At 34.4% G+C, this 17,210-nt stretch overlaps 1 protein-coding gene across 2 annotated transcripts in view; it reads right to left on the reverse strand.

Annotated features, from left to right (window-relative positions):
* Positions 1-16,900, reverse strand: part of LOC142343201 (lysine-specific demethylase 7A-like) — a 29,547-nt gene extending 12,647 nt beyond the window's left edge. For both annotated transcript variants that reach the window (XM_075394942.1, XM_075394941.1), the window contains exons 1-4: positions 15,872-16,900; positions 11,152-11,323; positions 10,338-10,835; positions 7,388-7,513 (exon numbers count right to left, since the gene is read on the reverse strand). In XM_075394942.1, coding sequence (XP_075251057.1) covers positions 7,388-7,513; positions 10,338-10,835; positions 11,152-11,323; positions 15,872-16,725 — 1,650 coding nt within the window. In that variant the 5' untranslated portion in view covers positions 16,726-16,900. The remainder of the gene's footprint in view (positions 1-7,387; positions 7,514-10,337; positions 10,836-11,151; positions 11,324-15,871) is intronic.
* Positions 16,901-17,210: the final 310 nt, after the last annotated feature.

Consider the following 17,210-nt stretch of genomic DNA (forward strand, 5'->3'; position numbering starts at 1 on the left):
ATAATGATACAAAGAGTCAAGACGACGAAGTTGAAAAGAAAAAGCCGCAAAACTCAAAAAGTTCGATAAATATTGAAAACAATTAGTGTCATAGAAAGCACTAGCTTTGAACAAAAACTATTAAATCGATACTTAACCCCTATTAACAGCATCAGACACCTTGCCCAAATGAGATTAAATGATAAGACATCAAAAAGTAAAAAACAAATACTTGCAGTTCTAAAAAATTCACTCCAAATTTTTGAGAAAAAGTAGTGTCAAAGTCATGAAAACCAATAGCTATTAATTCGAGCCATTAATTAGGTTCTTCTATATCTCCCATATTAGCAACCAATCAGACCTGTTATTGATAATACTAAGTGATAAGACACAGATAATTTTTTTTAAAAAAAAAGGGGCAAAAAATTATATGACAACAAATAGTGGCAAAGTCATAAAAAGTTTTAGCTGCCCCCTAATAAATTCCAGCAAAGGCAAATAGGCACAATTAGAACACATTTGTACCGTCCTAAAAGCACCGAAGGAGAGGAAACTCTGAAAACAAGTCACATTGACGCACCTGAAAAAAATCCATCTGAAAAACCGCCAAATTGTTCAAATACCAATTTCTCACTCCAGGTATTTTGAAAAAAGTCACGACTCAAACCTACTCAATTTTTCCCTCCCTTTACTATTTCAGTGTGACCAAAATCACTAATCTAATTTGACTAAGCCAAAGCCAAAAAAAGCTTAAACAAAAAAGCGTAAACAAAAAAAAAGACAGCGCACCAATACAATTCAAATTCTTTGACTTTTTAAAAAAAGGAGAGAGCCTAAATAATAACCGTTTGAGTGGCTGACGGCGGCTATTAATAAAATACGATATCAAATCCACACATGAATATTTTTAAACCTGATTGGTTCCACGTTGAAGAAAGACTTAATTGCAATCAAAACAAAAACTCAATCACAAAATGATGTTGTTTTATTTCTGTTCAAACAACAACACTTTGATAGCAAAAGTATACAACATGAACAATGTCAAAATGATATACCCAGACCATTCCAGGCTATTGGTTCCATTAACAGTATTATGACGTTATTCTTAAAAAATGACATTTCAAAAATATTGATAACAAAAATGCTTTCGTTTTTCTGTCCTATAATTCTCAAATTCAATGCAACTGTGAAGCAGAAAGACGATATAGAATCACTTAGATGTTTTGACTTAGATGGTTCAACGACGAGAAAAAGAGCAATAATTAAACATACCTGGCAGATTGCCGGAAAATAGCCGCCGTTGATTTCAATAAGCATGATTGGGATTGAAAGAATAGATATTGAAAAAAAAAAGATTTTTTGTACAAAAACATTTTTTAAGTCCGATTTATTTTGATGGCATTTCGTAGTTGAACATACTTCTGTTTCTTAGAGAGAGGCTACAGGGTTATTATCAATACCAACAAGCATTAGAGATGGTAACTAAGACTTATAGGAACGAAGTTCAAATAGCGGGCATCTAAAATTGGGCTTTATGGGTTTATCCCGTTTCTACTTCTGACTTCAATTTTTTATACTAACTCTGTTCATTTTGAATTGCTTTGCTGAGCAACTGATGTTGAAAATCACTTTTAGCAGAATGGGAGAAGAGAGAAACTTTCCTAGAGAAGTCAAAAAGATTTCACGCAAAATGTTGAAAAAGCGGCAAAATGAGGTAAAGCGAAACATTTTTTTTATTCGACGAAGTAAAAAACATAGCAGGACAAGTCCTGAAAAACAATCCAAGGAATTGAATGCAAAACAGACCCAATATATTTGACCAGCAGATCAATTGAACAATTCCAGCCAAAAAGACAATCTCAAAAGTTGAGAAAGTAAAAGAATGAAACGAACTAAATAAATAATTATTGCTTAACCTTTTGAAGCTTTTAACCTGAAGACCATATATATGACACAATTCAATATACTCATTAAATCACGCAAAACCCTTGAAACAGATCAATTTGCCACAAAATGTAAATAAACTTGAGAAATATAATAAATGCTTCAAAATATTGAAAAATGAAAATTGAAAAATTTACTGAAATATGGCTAGAAAAATGTTCGAAACAATTTTTATTGTCTTCTGGAGTTCTGTCTTGTAACAACTCGGCATATTTAATGTTTCGTTGGCCAGTAGAGATCGCTAAACTCAGAAAATGGCAAGAAATTTAAAAAAATTTAAACAATCAAAAATTTTAAAATGTAAGCTCTATTAAAAAAATTGCTTACAATTGCAATATTAAAAGAAATGAAAACTATTTTATTGCTACTGGAAATTGTGAAGTAACATACTAGCAAAACCTAAAGGAGTTTCCCTGGCCAGTGAGGAAAAATAAAATTTCAGAAATTGAAAGAAAAAATTGCAATTTGAAAATCGACAGAATTTGTAAAATTAATATCTTGAAACACATTCCCCATACCACCAGCAACTATGCAGTAACTTATTATCAACATTTAGAGGAGATTTATTCACAGTTTAGGTTAGATAAGCCTGAAAAATCACAAAAAAATTTTAAAATTAAAAAACAATAGCAAGTTTAGTAAAAAAAAAAATGGCAAAATTTGTGATATTAAAATATTTTCAATAAACCAATAAAACCATTCCAAGGCCAATAAAAAATTTTCATTAAACTAAACTATTAGCAAACCCTAGATGAGGTTTTTCGCCATTGGGGCTAGAAAACTTGAATAATGACAATAAAAGTTAGAAACTTTGAAAAAAACTGCAATTTTTATCAAAAAAATTGTTAAATTTTGTGAAGTAAAAATTTTGAAAATCATTCCTTTACCACTAGAAACATAATAACGACCTATTAATTGGCCCCACAAAAGGTTTTTTGACTCCAAGGGCTGAAACAAATCAAAAACGCCAAAAATTTTCAAAAAAATGGTAAAAATTGGTATAAATTACCGTGTTTATGTTTGGAGTAGCAAAACATATAGCTCTTAAAATGGCCATAAAAAAGAATTTCGTCTTGCAAAAACCCTTTATCGACTTTTACAAACCTCAATTTTAGACTGATCCAACAAAAAATCCAAAAAATGACGAAAAAAGCGAAAAATTCCATTATTTTGGGCTCAAAAACTCCTAAAAGTCACGAAAAAAGGTGTGAAAACATCTTACAAAAATAAAAAAAAGACAGAGCACCAATACAATCCAATTCTTGGATTGTAAAAAACACATAGCAGGACAAGTCCTGAAATACAATCCAAGGAAATGAATGAAAAACAGGCCTAATGTACCCGACTAGCAGATCAATTGAACAATCCCAGCCAAAAAGACGAAATCTCGAAAGTTGAGAAACTAAAAGAATCAAACTGAAAAAAAAACAATTATTCCTAAAACTCTTGAAGCTTTTAACCTGAAGGCCATTTATGACACAATGCAATATAGTCAATAACTCACGCAAAAGAATTGAAAGAGATTAATTTGACACTAAAGGTAGATAATCTCGAAAAACATGACAAATCCTTCAAAAAGAAATGTGAAAAATACTTCAAATGAAAAGGAAAAATTTAACAATATTTTTCGAAAATGTGTCTGGAAAAAATGTTTAAATTCATTTTTCGCTGTGGAGTTCTGTTTTGTAACTCATCTGCAACATTTAAAAACTTTCGTTGGCCAATAAAGATAGTTAAACTCAGAAAATGACAAAAAAAAATCAAAAATTTTGAAAACAATCAAAAAAATTTAAATTGCAAGCTTTATTTAAAAAATTACTTTTTTATGATTTGGAAATGTTTTGGCTGTTCAGGTTAGAGAAACCTAAAAACTGACAATTTGCAAAATTTTGAAAAAATTGGCTTATGCCATGGCCAATAAAAATTTTGCAGTTAACTATTAGCAAATCGTAGACGAGATTTCTTGCCCTCTGGAGCTGGAAAACTTGAATAATGACAATTAGGTCAGAAAATTGGAAAAAACTGCAAGTTTTATCAAAAAAATTTGTAACATTCGTGAAGATGAATACCATTCCAGTACCACTAGAAACTATAAAATAACCTCTTATTGTGACACCAAGAGCTGAAACAACAAAAAGATTCAAAAAACTTGAAAAAATTTTAAAAATTAGAATAAATTACCGTGTTATTGTTTGGTGTAGCAGTACATATAGCTCTTAAAATGGCTATAAAAGTAATTACGTCTGGCAAAAGACCTTTACCAACTTTTACAAACCTCAATTTCAGACTGGTCCAGCAAAAAATCCGAAATGACAAAAAATTTGCAACATTTTGGGCTCAAAAATTTCTGAAAATGACCTGTTAACCTTGAATTACGGCCTTCCCAGTAGCTCACCACCCTAAGTACTTGAAGAACTACTAAACGCGGCTAAGGGCCTCTAATGAAACTTGATGCCCGCTGAGCTTTACCTGTTTATCCCGTTTTGAGAGCTCAAAGTCATGAAAAAAAGTTTGAAAACATCTTACAAAAATAAAAAAAAAGACAGAGCGCCAATACAATCCAATTCTTGGATTGTAATAGGAGCGCTATAATAGCCGGCTGAGAAGATGAGGGCGGCTATTAAACAGAAAACCTTATCCAAATTTGTTTGTTTCGTTCCTGTCTACTTAATTCATTGCAAAACAAAACTGTGGAATGCAAAACAAAAACACTGCCAAATGCTACCCAAAACAAATCCGCACCAATAATAGAACAATTCATTTCAATCATAAACAAACTTAAATATATTTAATAAATTATAAAAGCTTTCTTCTGTTCAATTGCTGTTCTTGGTAGCAAATGGAGAATATATAAATTGATCTCAATGGCACCCTGTATGTTTTCCACTAGGAGGAACACGTGACATTCATTCTTACTCTAAACAAAATCAGATAAAAATTTAAAATTTTCTAAAGCTTATTATTTTAGATTGAACTGTGGACCAAACAATACAATTTCAGATCAACAGCTCATCAGTTCAACATCTGGTTGGCTGAACTAGGTAAAAAAAACGCTGATTATTGATATTCAGCTGCAGAGGTGTAGAAGTCAGTAAGCAGTTCGCTATTCTTTAAATTCATGTTAAAATCTTTGAACAAGTAACTCTTAGGCTGGCAAAAATCAGGCTGCACATAAGCGAAAAACAAGCAAGAGCTAGAGAAAAATAAACATACCCGACTAACGTCTGGCGAATTTCTCTCAAACGACTAGTGAGCGGTCAAATTTTTAAAACTAAGAACCACCCTTTACACCTTGAAATTGTCTCTTCAAAACAGTTTTGGTGAATCGCACACTTGAACACCAGTTAGGCGTTAGGCTAGCTGCTCGGCTACTTAAGTTTCTCCCAGCACTACCTGTTTATCCCATTTTTGAGGACGAAAAGTCAGATGAGTCAGACGAAAAATTGGTCAAATGAAAAATTCCATAAAAAGACCAGATGACTAATATAATTGCTACAAACTTCGTTTGAGCAATTAAACAAATTGAAAAAGGGGCAAAAACACTTAAGAAAAGTTGCTCAAGTTCTTGACGCTAGTGTTCTCAAAACTGAAATTATGCCACTAAAATTAAAGCAATAACCCATGCATAAACTTTGAAAGAGCTTCGTTGGCCCTTGGAGATCAAAAACCTTGAAAAAATGACAAAGATTTTAAATTGAAAACATTGAAAATTCTAACAAACATAGCTCGCAGATTACCAGAAAGCAGCCGCAATAGCGTCGTAGAACTGCACTCTCAAAAAGATGGTTACAGAAAGAGACCAGAGAGAAAATTCTTTCTGGTAAATTTTGAGATTTTATATTTTGATTACGAATCTCTATAAGTTATAGCTGCTCTCCAATAACCTCCATTTAGAGTGACACGCACTGACTTGACCTTATCTCTTTGAATTAAAGTAAAGAAAAGTCAGGAAGTCAATTTAGAGAGAGAGGTAAGTGAGGAAAACCCAAAAATTTTTAATCACACAAATAACAAAAAACTAGCTCCAATAATTGAAATTCCTTAAACGCATGAAAAAGCAGATTTGAAGTGGTGATTGTGACGTCATATGGTCGTAACAAAAATCTTGACAAAACAAAAAACCAAGAGAAGGCCAATGATAGCCCCAGCTATCGCTGTACGGCTATTACAAACTATTTCATTGGCCCCTATAGATTTGAAAACTGAAAACACATCAAAACGCAAATTTTTATTGAACAGTCGCTAAAATTCGTGATATTCTTGAAAACCATTTTATTGTCACTAAAAACAATGCAGCAGCCTATTACCAAACAAACAAGTTTCACTGGCCCCTGAACATCGAAAAACTCGGAAAAAACATGAAAAAATTGTAAATTTTATAGCAAAGTCACCACAATTCGTTAGATTAACATCTTAAAACAATTTTATGCTCTCTAGCATCTATTGAACATATTCCGTTTAAGCCCTAAAAAAGTTTTAATGGCCGCTAAAGGTAGAAAAATTTTAGCTGACAAAACGAACATCAAAAGAAATTTAGTCTGGCAAAAGACCTTTTATCAATTTGGACGAACGTCAATTTAAGACTAAAAAACTTGCACAAAAATGGAACCGTGAAAAACTGCACCATTTTGGAGTCAAAAACCTGAATATGATCTTTTCAATTTGAATTCAGGCCTTCCCCGCAAGCACTTACAGGACTACAAAACCCAGCTAGTGGCCTCTAACAAAACTTAACGCCCAGTGGACACTACCTGTTTACCATTTGGTACCTGTTTACAGAGCACCAATTAAACCCAATTATTTGATTGTAAAAAAGTAGAGTGCCCAAATACTAACCGTTGAGAGGCTGACGGCGAGCACTAAAAAAAAACAAAAATGCCTTTTAACTTTCTCGTTTACCTTAATTGTATTTCACTTTTTTTCAGCAGCTTCCCATTTTAAACTTAATTATTGAATTTTTCTTACCGCAATTAGCAGATCGAATTATCAAATTTGGCGAGATCATAGGACGCTAAGACACAAAACCTTTAAGTCGGATGGTTAACTTACAAAAACTTTCCATGCTAACCTTAAAATATCTTCTAAATTTTGCAAGACGTTGTTTCGCCTTATAAGGAATTTTATCATGTATAATTTATAATTTTACCATCCCATCAGCATCCAGGCAATCAGAACGTTGCTTCAATTTTGCTAGGATTTCTCTTCTTAAAATTTATACTTCGAAGTCTTCAAAAATTTGTTTTCAAAAAACTTTCTCTTGGTTATTATGAAACAAAGCTTCATTTAAAAAAAGCTTAAATCTAATTACTAAAAAAGTGAAAATGATTCAATTTTCCCCACAAGCTATGAAAAATTCAGTAATTTTCAGATGAAAAGAAAAATAGCATTGCATATATTCTGATAATCGAACGATAATTCTTGCACGGTCGCAAAGATTCGGGTCACATTTAAAATTCTCAAGTACCGTAGAGTCGTCAAACTTGAGGCCATCAGATGCCGTTGATATGCTGAGTTGACTTTCATTTTCATCAGCGTCATAATCATCCTGCTCATCTACACAATCACCATCACCATCCGGTTCCTCCTTCACCTTTAAACAGCCAAGTTCATTTATAATTCTTATATTTCCTGTCTCCAAAAACATTTTATTTTGAGCCATTTTATGAGGATTTCTCTAAATTACAAGTTTTCATCTGTTTCTTTTACCTCATGAACAAAGTCCTATCTTCGCTGCTCTACATGAAAAAGATAGAGTTTGTTGACGAATGAAGTATTGTAATGCTTATTGAAATAAAGCGGGACTATACAATACAAATAACATATGCCGATCACATAGACGGCACATTGCCAGATAAAAAGCCTCAAAAGCTGCGTAGACCGATCATCTAAATTATCGAGAGATGTCATATTTTTGACAACGTACGTGCTGTTTCTATTAATTGTCCTCAGATCCCCTTGAATTAAAGTAAGAAGTCATTTTGAAATTGAGGAAAGTCATTTTGAGGTCATTCACGCGTCAACAAAACTTGATCAAAGGATGAGAGAATCACATCGGTGAAAAACGACTTCACAAACGCATTTCAGTCTAAGTTGCACGAATGAATGAATTAAAAAAAAAACAGATTTGAAGTGAGCATGACGTCATATGGTCCTAATAAAAAACGTTGACGACAAAAAAACAGCGGGAAGAATTCCTGAAGCAACTAGAAGCATCGTAATTGCAACCGAAACCATTATCTTTTTTCAACAATTATTCTTTGCCTCAGCAGAGCTAAAAATCGCAACTCGTCAAAACAAGAAAAATTCTCAGCATAATGATAAATGAAAGAGATCTGATGCAAACAACAAAATGAAAAAAATGAAATAAAAAAATAAAACTCTTTAATAAACTCATGAAAGCATAGCAAATCAAACTGTAGATTGGTGCCGAAACACAGCAGATTTTTTCGAATAACACAAAAGCGCTAAATACTAGAATGTGAAGTTTACGGACTCTGATGGCTGCTTTCGCTGCCCTCATTCTCAAGTGATAACATAAACCGACTAATGTTGGAAGAATTGCTCTCGAACGACAGTGGCTGTAGCCTAGATAAACTTTTCTTTATTGGTGCAAAAATAGTTGAGCATGCCGCGATTCGAAATAAGGACTTTCCGATCCCTCGCCAGAAGCACTGCTCGCTCGGCTATCAGCCTTTTCGCTATGCTGCAATCGATTTTATATTAGCAACAATCTTACTTCGGAGTGAGAGCAATAGAGAGCACTCAAAAATGAAGAACAAAAGCGTGAAAAAGTCACTTGAGAAGTCGAAGAATGTTCTAGAAGAAAAGCGCGAGAGCAATTAATAATAAAAACTGAAGCGCGAATATCCATTTACAATCTTGACATTAAATTCCTTTTTAATTAGCTTAAAGTCAAAATTTAGTTTTCATTTCTATGGCAGACCATAACCCCTATTTTGTTTACGTAAATCTTAAACAACCGGATGACATTATAATTATTGTAAACGTAAGATCTCGTACTATGCACCTATATTATTGGGTGACTTAACTTTTTAAATTTCTTGAAGATACTTGTATAATACTGCCAAGAAGAAGAAAAGTACTTGGTGAGGTAATTAAACTGCTAACGCATATGTCAATATTTTTTGGTTATGTACTCAAAAACAGCAAGAAAAGTGCAATTCGGATATTGAGCCGCTTGAGAAATCAGTAAATATTTATGAAGGACCATTACAACCCGGGGTACAGAACTCCCGAAGAATGGAAGAACACAATACCGCAGAACCATCCTAGAATTCAGTTGCTTTAAGCTCTTTCAATTTTCTTTTGCTACTAATTTTTGCTCAACAGCTTTACAAAAATAATGATTCCTTCTAAGCTAAGATTGATTAAATGTTTCATAAGTTGAAGCGCATTTATTACTTAATAAAAGGAAGCGATAATGTGGATAACGCGCATCCAAAACCAATCTAAACAAGACAAGTATTATATCTAACACAATCCGCTTAAAACCTCAACGGTGAAACAACTAAATAGCTGAAATTATTTTGCCCTAATTATATCAATTTTTTTCTCATACAAAGTACTCTTCCAAAAACAGAGCATAAAGCGAACATACTCGAAAAAAATTAGTAGACAAAACGCATTTTCATTACTTTGAGAGCTAAAACATATTGAAAAATAAATAGGAGGCAGGTACATATAATTATTTAATATATGGATTCAGTAAAATTGCATAGCCAAAATTGACAATATTGTTGAAACCGAAATTATGAAACAAAATCACAAACACACCTAACGTCCGTCGTAATGCTCTCGAACGACTAGTGGGAGCTCTAATAAAGCCACCTTTTAAAGTAGCCTGGAGGAGGGGGACTAAGAAGTTAAGTAAGTTGCTTCAAATTTAAAGTGAAAGATGGCACTAACTTCTTCGCACTTCTCCTTTGACGTTTACAATTCAGCTTTATTTTGTTCGAGAACAAAAAAAATGTATAATAAATAACACGGTTTAACCTCCCTGCAATAGTTGGGGGGGGGGGTCAACAGTGGGGGTGTCTTCAAACTCTAAGAACCGCCCTTCACACCATAAGTATTAGTCTCCAAAACAAGTTGTGCTGAAACAGAGCTGAAAAGCTCTATGACCACGTAAAACCCACTGGGCTCTACCTGATTATACCATTTTTGAGGACGAAAAGTCGAATGCGTCAGATGAAAAATCGGTCAAGCGAAAAATCGCATAAAAACGACCGACAGGAAAGAAGGCCAATAATAGCTCCGCACTGCTATTACTATCGCATCTATTAATAGAGGTCTAAAAAACATTTTGCAGACCTTCAGATACAATTGCTGCACAGGGGGGGGGGCGTTTACATACGATTTCTGTATGCAAGCCAATGAGGCTGGGACACACTTACCTCATCTACAGAGCTACTCAATCTCGCATCACCAAATCCGCTGCTGGAAGATTGCGAGGGTGGCAAAGGTACTTCCACTTTAACTTTCGACTGCTTGGCAGCCTTGGCTCGCTTCTTTGTCGCACAGTAAAAGTTCGAGTCACCCTCACCATTATCATCACCACGTTGCGTGAAGTTGAACTTCATTGTTAACAAATCGGTCACTGAGTTCGACTTTTTCGTAATTTTCTGCAGAGTTTTAAGTAATCTCTTGTAATTGATCGGTTCCTCGGCAAGACGCAAGTCGTTCCTCAATTTGGAATTGTTTTCATACCAGTCTTTCAACCTAGGCACCAACTCCTTCATGGCTCTGAGGTGGAATCTGTTGGGAACCTTTCCTACACTTCGCAGACTCTCAACTAGCTCGCAGAAGTTCTTAGCAGCATTAAAGTTGACAAGTTCGTAGTCTGGGAATGTGAACCTATCTGCAATGTTCAGTCGTTTTTCCAACTCGTACACCTGAAAGACAAACCTGTGCAATGCATTGTCCGAAAATTGTCAACTATACATTATGGAATAGTTTTCTTTTAAGAGCAATAACTCTATTTCGTGATATCCAAATTGCGAATGAACCACAAAGCCATCGCCTACTTTAATGCCGTATTTGTAAGTTCTAAATTTGACGTGGGAGCTGGCAATAAACAGTACGCACAAGACCAGATAGCTGGCAGCCTATGAAAATCATTACAATTTTCAAAACAAACCTAAGTCCTAGCCGAGCAATGACGTCGTACAAAACGGTAAAGGCTTTAAACTTGTAATAATAGGTACGTACCTTGAGACTCATAGGAACCCCGTAGTTATGGAGGAAGTTTCCTCCAAACACCAGACTGTCTTCTGGAGTGTAGACTCCATGTATCCACCCGGCCGGAATGAAGATTGTCTCACCAGGACTGAACTCACACTTATAGCACTTGTCTACATACTCTGCAAAGAAGCTTCGCGTCCTGGACAAAAACAAAACATCAATAACAAAAACAGTTGTTAATCAATCTAACTCATTTCAGTTTTCGCAATTAAATAATTATCCTAGACAGAGGGCGAGGGGTTCTGAACCACCAAAAACTGCCCCCTGACACCATGATTTTATATTTTCTCAGCAGCTTCAGCGAATGTAACACTCAGAGTTTGTTAAGGCTCTAAGAGAGCTGCTCAGCAACTTAGAGCCGTTTCGCTTATCCCGTTTTTGAGTCCAAAAATTCAAATATTAAGAACACATAGCCGGAAGATTGCCGGAAAATAGCCGCGATAGACGCTTGTGGCCTTTCATGAACTGAAACAACTAAAGAAATAAGATAGACAGATCAACCACCAGTCCTTTAATAGACCATTAGACTTTTTGAGTTTAGATTCGGACTGTCAATTTTATGGCACATGCGGTCAAATAAGAAAAATTCCTTAAAGAGCTTTTTCAAAATTAATATTCTAAATCAAAAACTCAAGAGTAATGCTCAAGAATTAGGGCATATAAGTTTGGCACTACGTTGAAGCACACTACTGATCTTTAACTAGCAAATTTTGATAAAATTTAAAGTTCCATAACTGAGTTCAGAAATAATTTTTTAGTGAGGTAAGTCACGCAATTGACTGAACAGCAGAAATGACTTCACGCACACAAAATTTAACTGCAGAGCAGTTGAAGTCACTGACGTCATTGAAAAAGTCAATTCCAAGAAGTCAGAAAAAACTTAGAAGTACTTTACCTGATCAGCAGATCAATTGAGCAAAGCCAGCCAAAACACAAAAAAAAATCATCTAAAAAAATTGAGAAACTAAAACAATCAAACAAACTAAACAAAAAGAAACTCATTGCTAAAACACAGCTTTTACCCATTAGGCAGAATTTCATCCCTTTAAATATACCTATTTCAAAAATATTTTCAAGACCAATTTTTGCTTCTGAAATCGGTCCAGTATCAAATCTGCTTGACCTGAAAAAAATTCATTGGCCCTTGAAGATCGATTAACTCAAAAATGAGCAAAAATTTAAAAAAAAAAAAGAAATCAATTGCAAATTTTAACAAAACTTTGCTGAAAATCGTGATATTAACATCTTCAGAAAGTTTTCTGTGTCTCTACAGGCTATTCATTAAATCAATTCCAAGACTTAAATATTCATTGGCTCAACGATCGATAGGCAATAATTTTTTAGAATATCTTCAAAAAATAGAAATTCGTTTTATAAAAAAGTTGAAAACCAATCCATTGCCCCTAGCAACTAAGTAATAGCATGCTATCAAAACCTGGAGGAGGTTACCTGGCTACTGAGACAAGAAAAACTGAATAAAAGAAATGTTTCAAAAAACTTGGAAAAAAATGCAAATTTCATCAAAAAATTTCTAAAATTCGAAATGATAAATTCCTGAAAACAAATCCATTCAAACTAACAACCATGCAGTAACTTTTTATAAGACCGTGGAAAAAGTTTTTTGGCACTTGAGAATGGACAAATCTCAAAAAATCACAAAAACTTCAGAAAACCTTGAAAAAAATTGTAGATTTTATCAAAAAAAGCCAAAATTCGATACATTCAAAAGTTAAAACCAATCCATTAAAATTAGAAACTATGAAGTGCTCTATTATCAAACCTCAAAGGAGGCGTCCTAGCCCCTGAGGCTGGAAAAACTCAAAAAATGCCAAAAATTCTCAAAAAAAACTTGAAAAAAAATGCAGAAATTAGTATCATTTTGCGTGTTTGTATTTGTAGCACCAAAAAATATAGCTCATAAAATGGTCAATAATTTTACAAAATGGTCATAAAAATGTCATTAATTTTCACTTGCAAAATGCCTTCATCCACTTTCAAACACTTCAACCAAAGAGTTATCAAGTAAAAAAAATCGAAAAAATAAAAAAAAACATTTAAAATTGCACCCTTTTGAGCCCAATAACTCCTTAAAATGACCTTTTAACCATAAATTAGGGCTATCCCAGCAGCTGCACCACTCTAAGCATTTGCAGGACTACTGAAGCCCACTTTGCGCTTCTAATGAAACTTCATGCCCGCTAGGCTTTACCTGTTTATCCCGTTTTCAAAGATCAAAATCATTGAAAATGTGTGAATCTTAAAAAAAACACAGCGCCCCAATACAATTCTTTGAATTGTAAAAAAACACGATGTCCCCAATAATAGCCGCAATCTGTTCGCGGCTATTAAGAAAACAATCAGACGCACAATTGCTAAATAAATTGCATAATAAATATTACCAAAGTTGTTTTCGCCATCGAGTAGTTGAATAACTTCGAGAGTGATAACAATCAAGTGGGAAATGTTTAAATCGGCATTCGTTTCGGTTGCATCAGTTGCATGACGTTATCAAACTGTTGCTGATTAGACTACGATATCATATTCTTTTGTCGCCAGTTTATATAGTAACAAAAGCAATGAGAGTGATAAATTCGTAGTCGAAGGACGAGCAGACTTCGTATTTTTAATTAAGGTGTAATGTATTATTTCATCGGTAAGTTATTAAACTGTTCTGTAACTTAGTAAAAATGACAAGAGAAGTCTAATAATAGCTCAGCCTGGCTATTTATGTCACAGCTAATATTCAAGGTGTAAAAAATAATTTACAGATTTTCATACACAATTGCGGCAAAGGGGAGTTTACATACAAAGTCTGTATGCAATCCAATGAGGCTGGGACAAAGTAACCTCATCTACAGAGTTATCCAATTTCGCTGCTAAGACGAAAAAACAATCAGACACAAAATTGCTTGAAATAAATTTAATAATGAATATGAACACACAGTTTTTATCGCCATCGAGAACTTATCAACTCCGAGGCGACGCCGAGTAGTTGAATAACTTCGAGAGAGTGATAACAATCGTGTGGTAAAATTTTTAATCGGCTCTCGTTTACTCGCTGTTTATATAGTAACAGTGTCGATGAAAGTGATAAACTCGTAGTCGAACGACGAGCAGACTTCGTATTGTTGATTAGGGTATAAGTTATTATTAACCGGTAAGTTATGCCACTGTTGTCATGCAACGATAGTTTATTTAAAAAGACCAACAGGACTAATATAATTGCTACAAACAAACGTTGTTTGAGAGCAAAAAATCCATAACATTCATTTCACAAAAAAACAGCCTGTCGATTGCGTGATATTTACCAATTGCATTTGAAGCCAATTATACTCGATAGACAATTTTTCGTTGTATGACAAAACGACCCGTGCAAGACTATTAAGACAACAACGCCAACAAACATTTCTCGTAGAGCAAAAAGCCGACCTTATCAAAATGGACACCCCAAAAATTCAGAAAGTTTTGTACAAAAGATCAGTGGAAAATCACAACATTGGAGAAAGTAGTTCAAAGGAATTTGGAACTGTTTAATAAAGGCATCTTTCCTGTAGATAATAATAAATGCCATCTTCATAAATAGGGACAAATGATTCTCCCGGTGATTTCAAGAAAAAGAATAAAAATTTGTTTACAAAATTGTAGTAAAATTCGAAATTTGACAACTGAGACACAGAGAATTATCACAAAATCACAATATAAAATAACGATTCTTTCAAAATTGTAACAAAAATTGAAAATTCAAAAAATTCAGAACCAAGATGTTTAATTAAAAGAGCTCTCTATTCATCAACTCAAAATCTGTAAAACTAAATATTAATCAATTTCGAAAAAAAAATGTTGAAACTTTATCACTAACTCAACATTTTCCTATACTGAGCATAAATTGTTAATCTTATGAATTGGTAGAAGCCTCGTGGATCAGACTCGTCTTTTCAAGCTGATTTGAGGCAAAAATTTGAACAGATAAAATGATTGGTCAGATATGTTTCAGACTAGAATAATGTCGGCAGCATAAACGCAAAATGTTTGTTCTCTCCAGTACGATGACTATGCAAAATTATTGAAGTGCATCCTTGTAAACAAAACAACGCGGGGCTAGATAACCACATTAATATCAATTTGTTAATTGGGAAAATTATCACGCAAAAACTTGAAACGAAAAGCGTACATCTTCGAAATGTAAAAAAAAACTGTCAAATGGTGCTTTTGCCAAGAAAGGGAAGAAGTTAAAGCTTCATATTTGCGCATAACTTAAGTCAGAGCTGTTGAAGACGAGAAAATTCAATTAAATATGAACCAAATAAATTTGGAAGAAACATATAAATAGACAGAGCAGCTATCCATTGGGAAAACAGACCATTTTAAGACATGATGAAAGCTCAAAAAAGCTTACCAGAGAAGTATTTCGAATAATTTAGGTAGCTTTGAAGGGTAAATTTGATAAAAATGGCAAATTTAGTTTAAAAAATGGATTTTGGACAAAATTAGCCCAAATTCACCGAAAGGTTGGAGCAAACTATTACCAATTCCCAAAGCATTTGTTAAAGATTACACCAATGACTTAATAAGAAACATACACCCACTAATGTCGAACGACATGCGGGACAATTTAATTCAGAGAGGGCTGTCTAAGCTAACTGTTTATTTGTACCAAGTCACTGTGATAGAAAGGGTCTGAACTCACCTTTCTCTGTGATCTAATTTCATCCACTTTTCAAAGGCAGCTAGATTCTTGTCACTGGGTTCGACCATATAAAACACCTTTTTACCCCACAACAGATGATACCACACAGATGTTCCCCCAAAGTCAATATGGAAATCTGTGAAAGAATTCTTGGCTGATATCAGGCAGTACCGAAGCACTTGAGGTTGGCCAAAAGGGTAAAACTCAGTCTCTGCTAAATCTATATTGTACAAAAGTTGCTCTTTAATCTCGTCATGAGATGCGGTTGAGACCCATGATAATTCTTGCACGATTCTAGGAGGTTTCACTAAGTGAACTAATTGCGTGTCTGATATCTCTAAGCTGATCAAATTGAAGACTTCGTCACGCGAATCTTTGTGTTTGAAATACTCTCCGAAAACTTCTAAGGTCATCTGCTGATCTTTCTGTTCTTTGACATTGATAACATCGACTTTGATATCAGGTCCACAACATCTGACAACGTCATCAATTGTAAAATCTGGATGGGGAACCTGTAACTCCAAACCTGCGATTTCTTTAACCTTGATCGGGGTTTCAAATCCATGCTCGTCAAAGTAGTCAGTTGTCAAACTGAACCCCTTCAGATCAACAAACAGGGAATCGCCACTAGGGAAGGTCGGGTTGAGGCACTCTAATAGCTCGAGATACTCTTCGGATCCAGTTTTAGGCCAGAGAACTCGTTCATCACAAGCAGAACACGTACATTGATCTGCGATACATACAAAATGGAAAGCTCGCGAGCAAAATGGGCAGAGAATAAGATCATCAGGTTTCTCGCCAGATATAATTTCATAACAAATGCTGCATTGCACATCTTTAGAAGGAGAACCCATGTTTGATGAACTGTAACGATAAAATGCTACCTACAATTTTTCTGCTCCTTCAGCAACGATTGTGAAGTGGTACAATGGTTCACACTGCCCAGTGGTCAAATTTTTGAACCACAGATTCTCTAGCGTCAACTTGACTTTAAGAAGTCATAACATCTTTGATATCTGAAAAAGGTTCATTGACGACACCCGAACAATTCTTAATACACTCACTTGCACATTTTAAAAATCCGAAAGTCTACAGTGCCAGAAGTTAAAATTCCAGAAGTTGCTACTTAGCCAGAAGTTGATTTCCGTTGACTTTCGTAATTTTAAAATGTGCGCGTTTCGTGTTTTAAGCACAGTTACGTGACTCTGCAGAAGTCACTTCGAACTTCGGACTTAATATTTCGAGCCGCTTCGCGGTTCTCGATGAACTCCAGAAGTTCTCAGTGACTTCAAGCAGAGTCACGTAATCATTACTATAGTAACTAATGTCATACTTTCTC

This window comes from Convolutriloba macropyga, chromosome 7, assembly GCF_964194025.1.
Source record: "Convolutriloba macropyga chromosome 7, txConMacr16.3, whole genome shotgun sequence".
In the NCBI taxonomy this organism is placed as follows: domain Eukaryota; kingdom Metazoa; phylum Xenacoelomorpha; order Acoela; family Convolutidae; genus Convolutriloba; species Convolutriloba macropyga.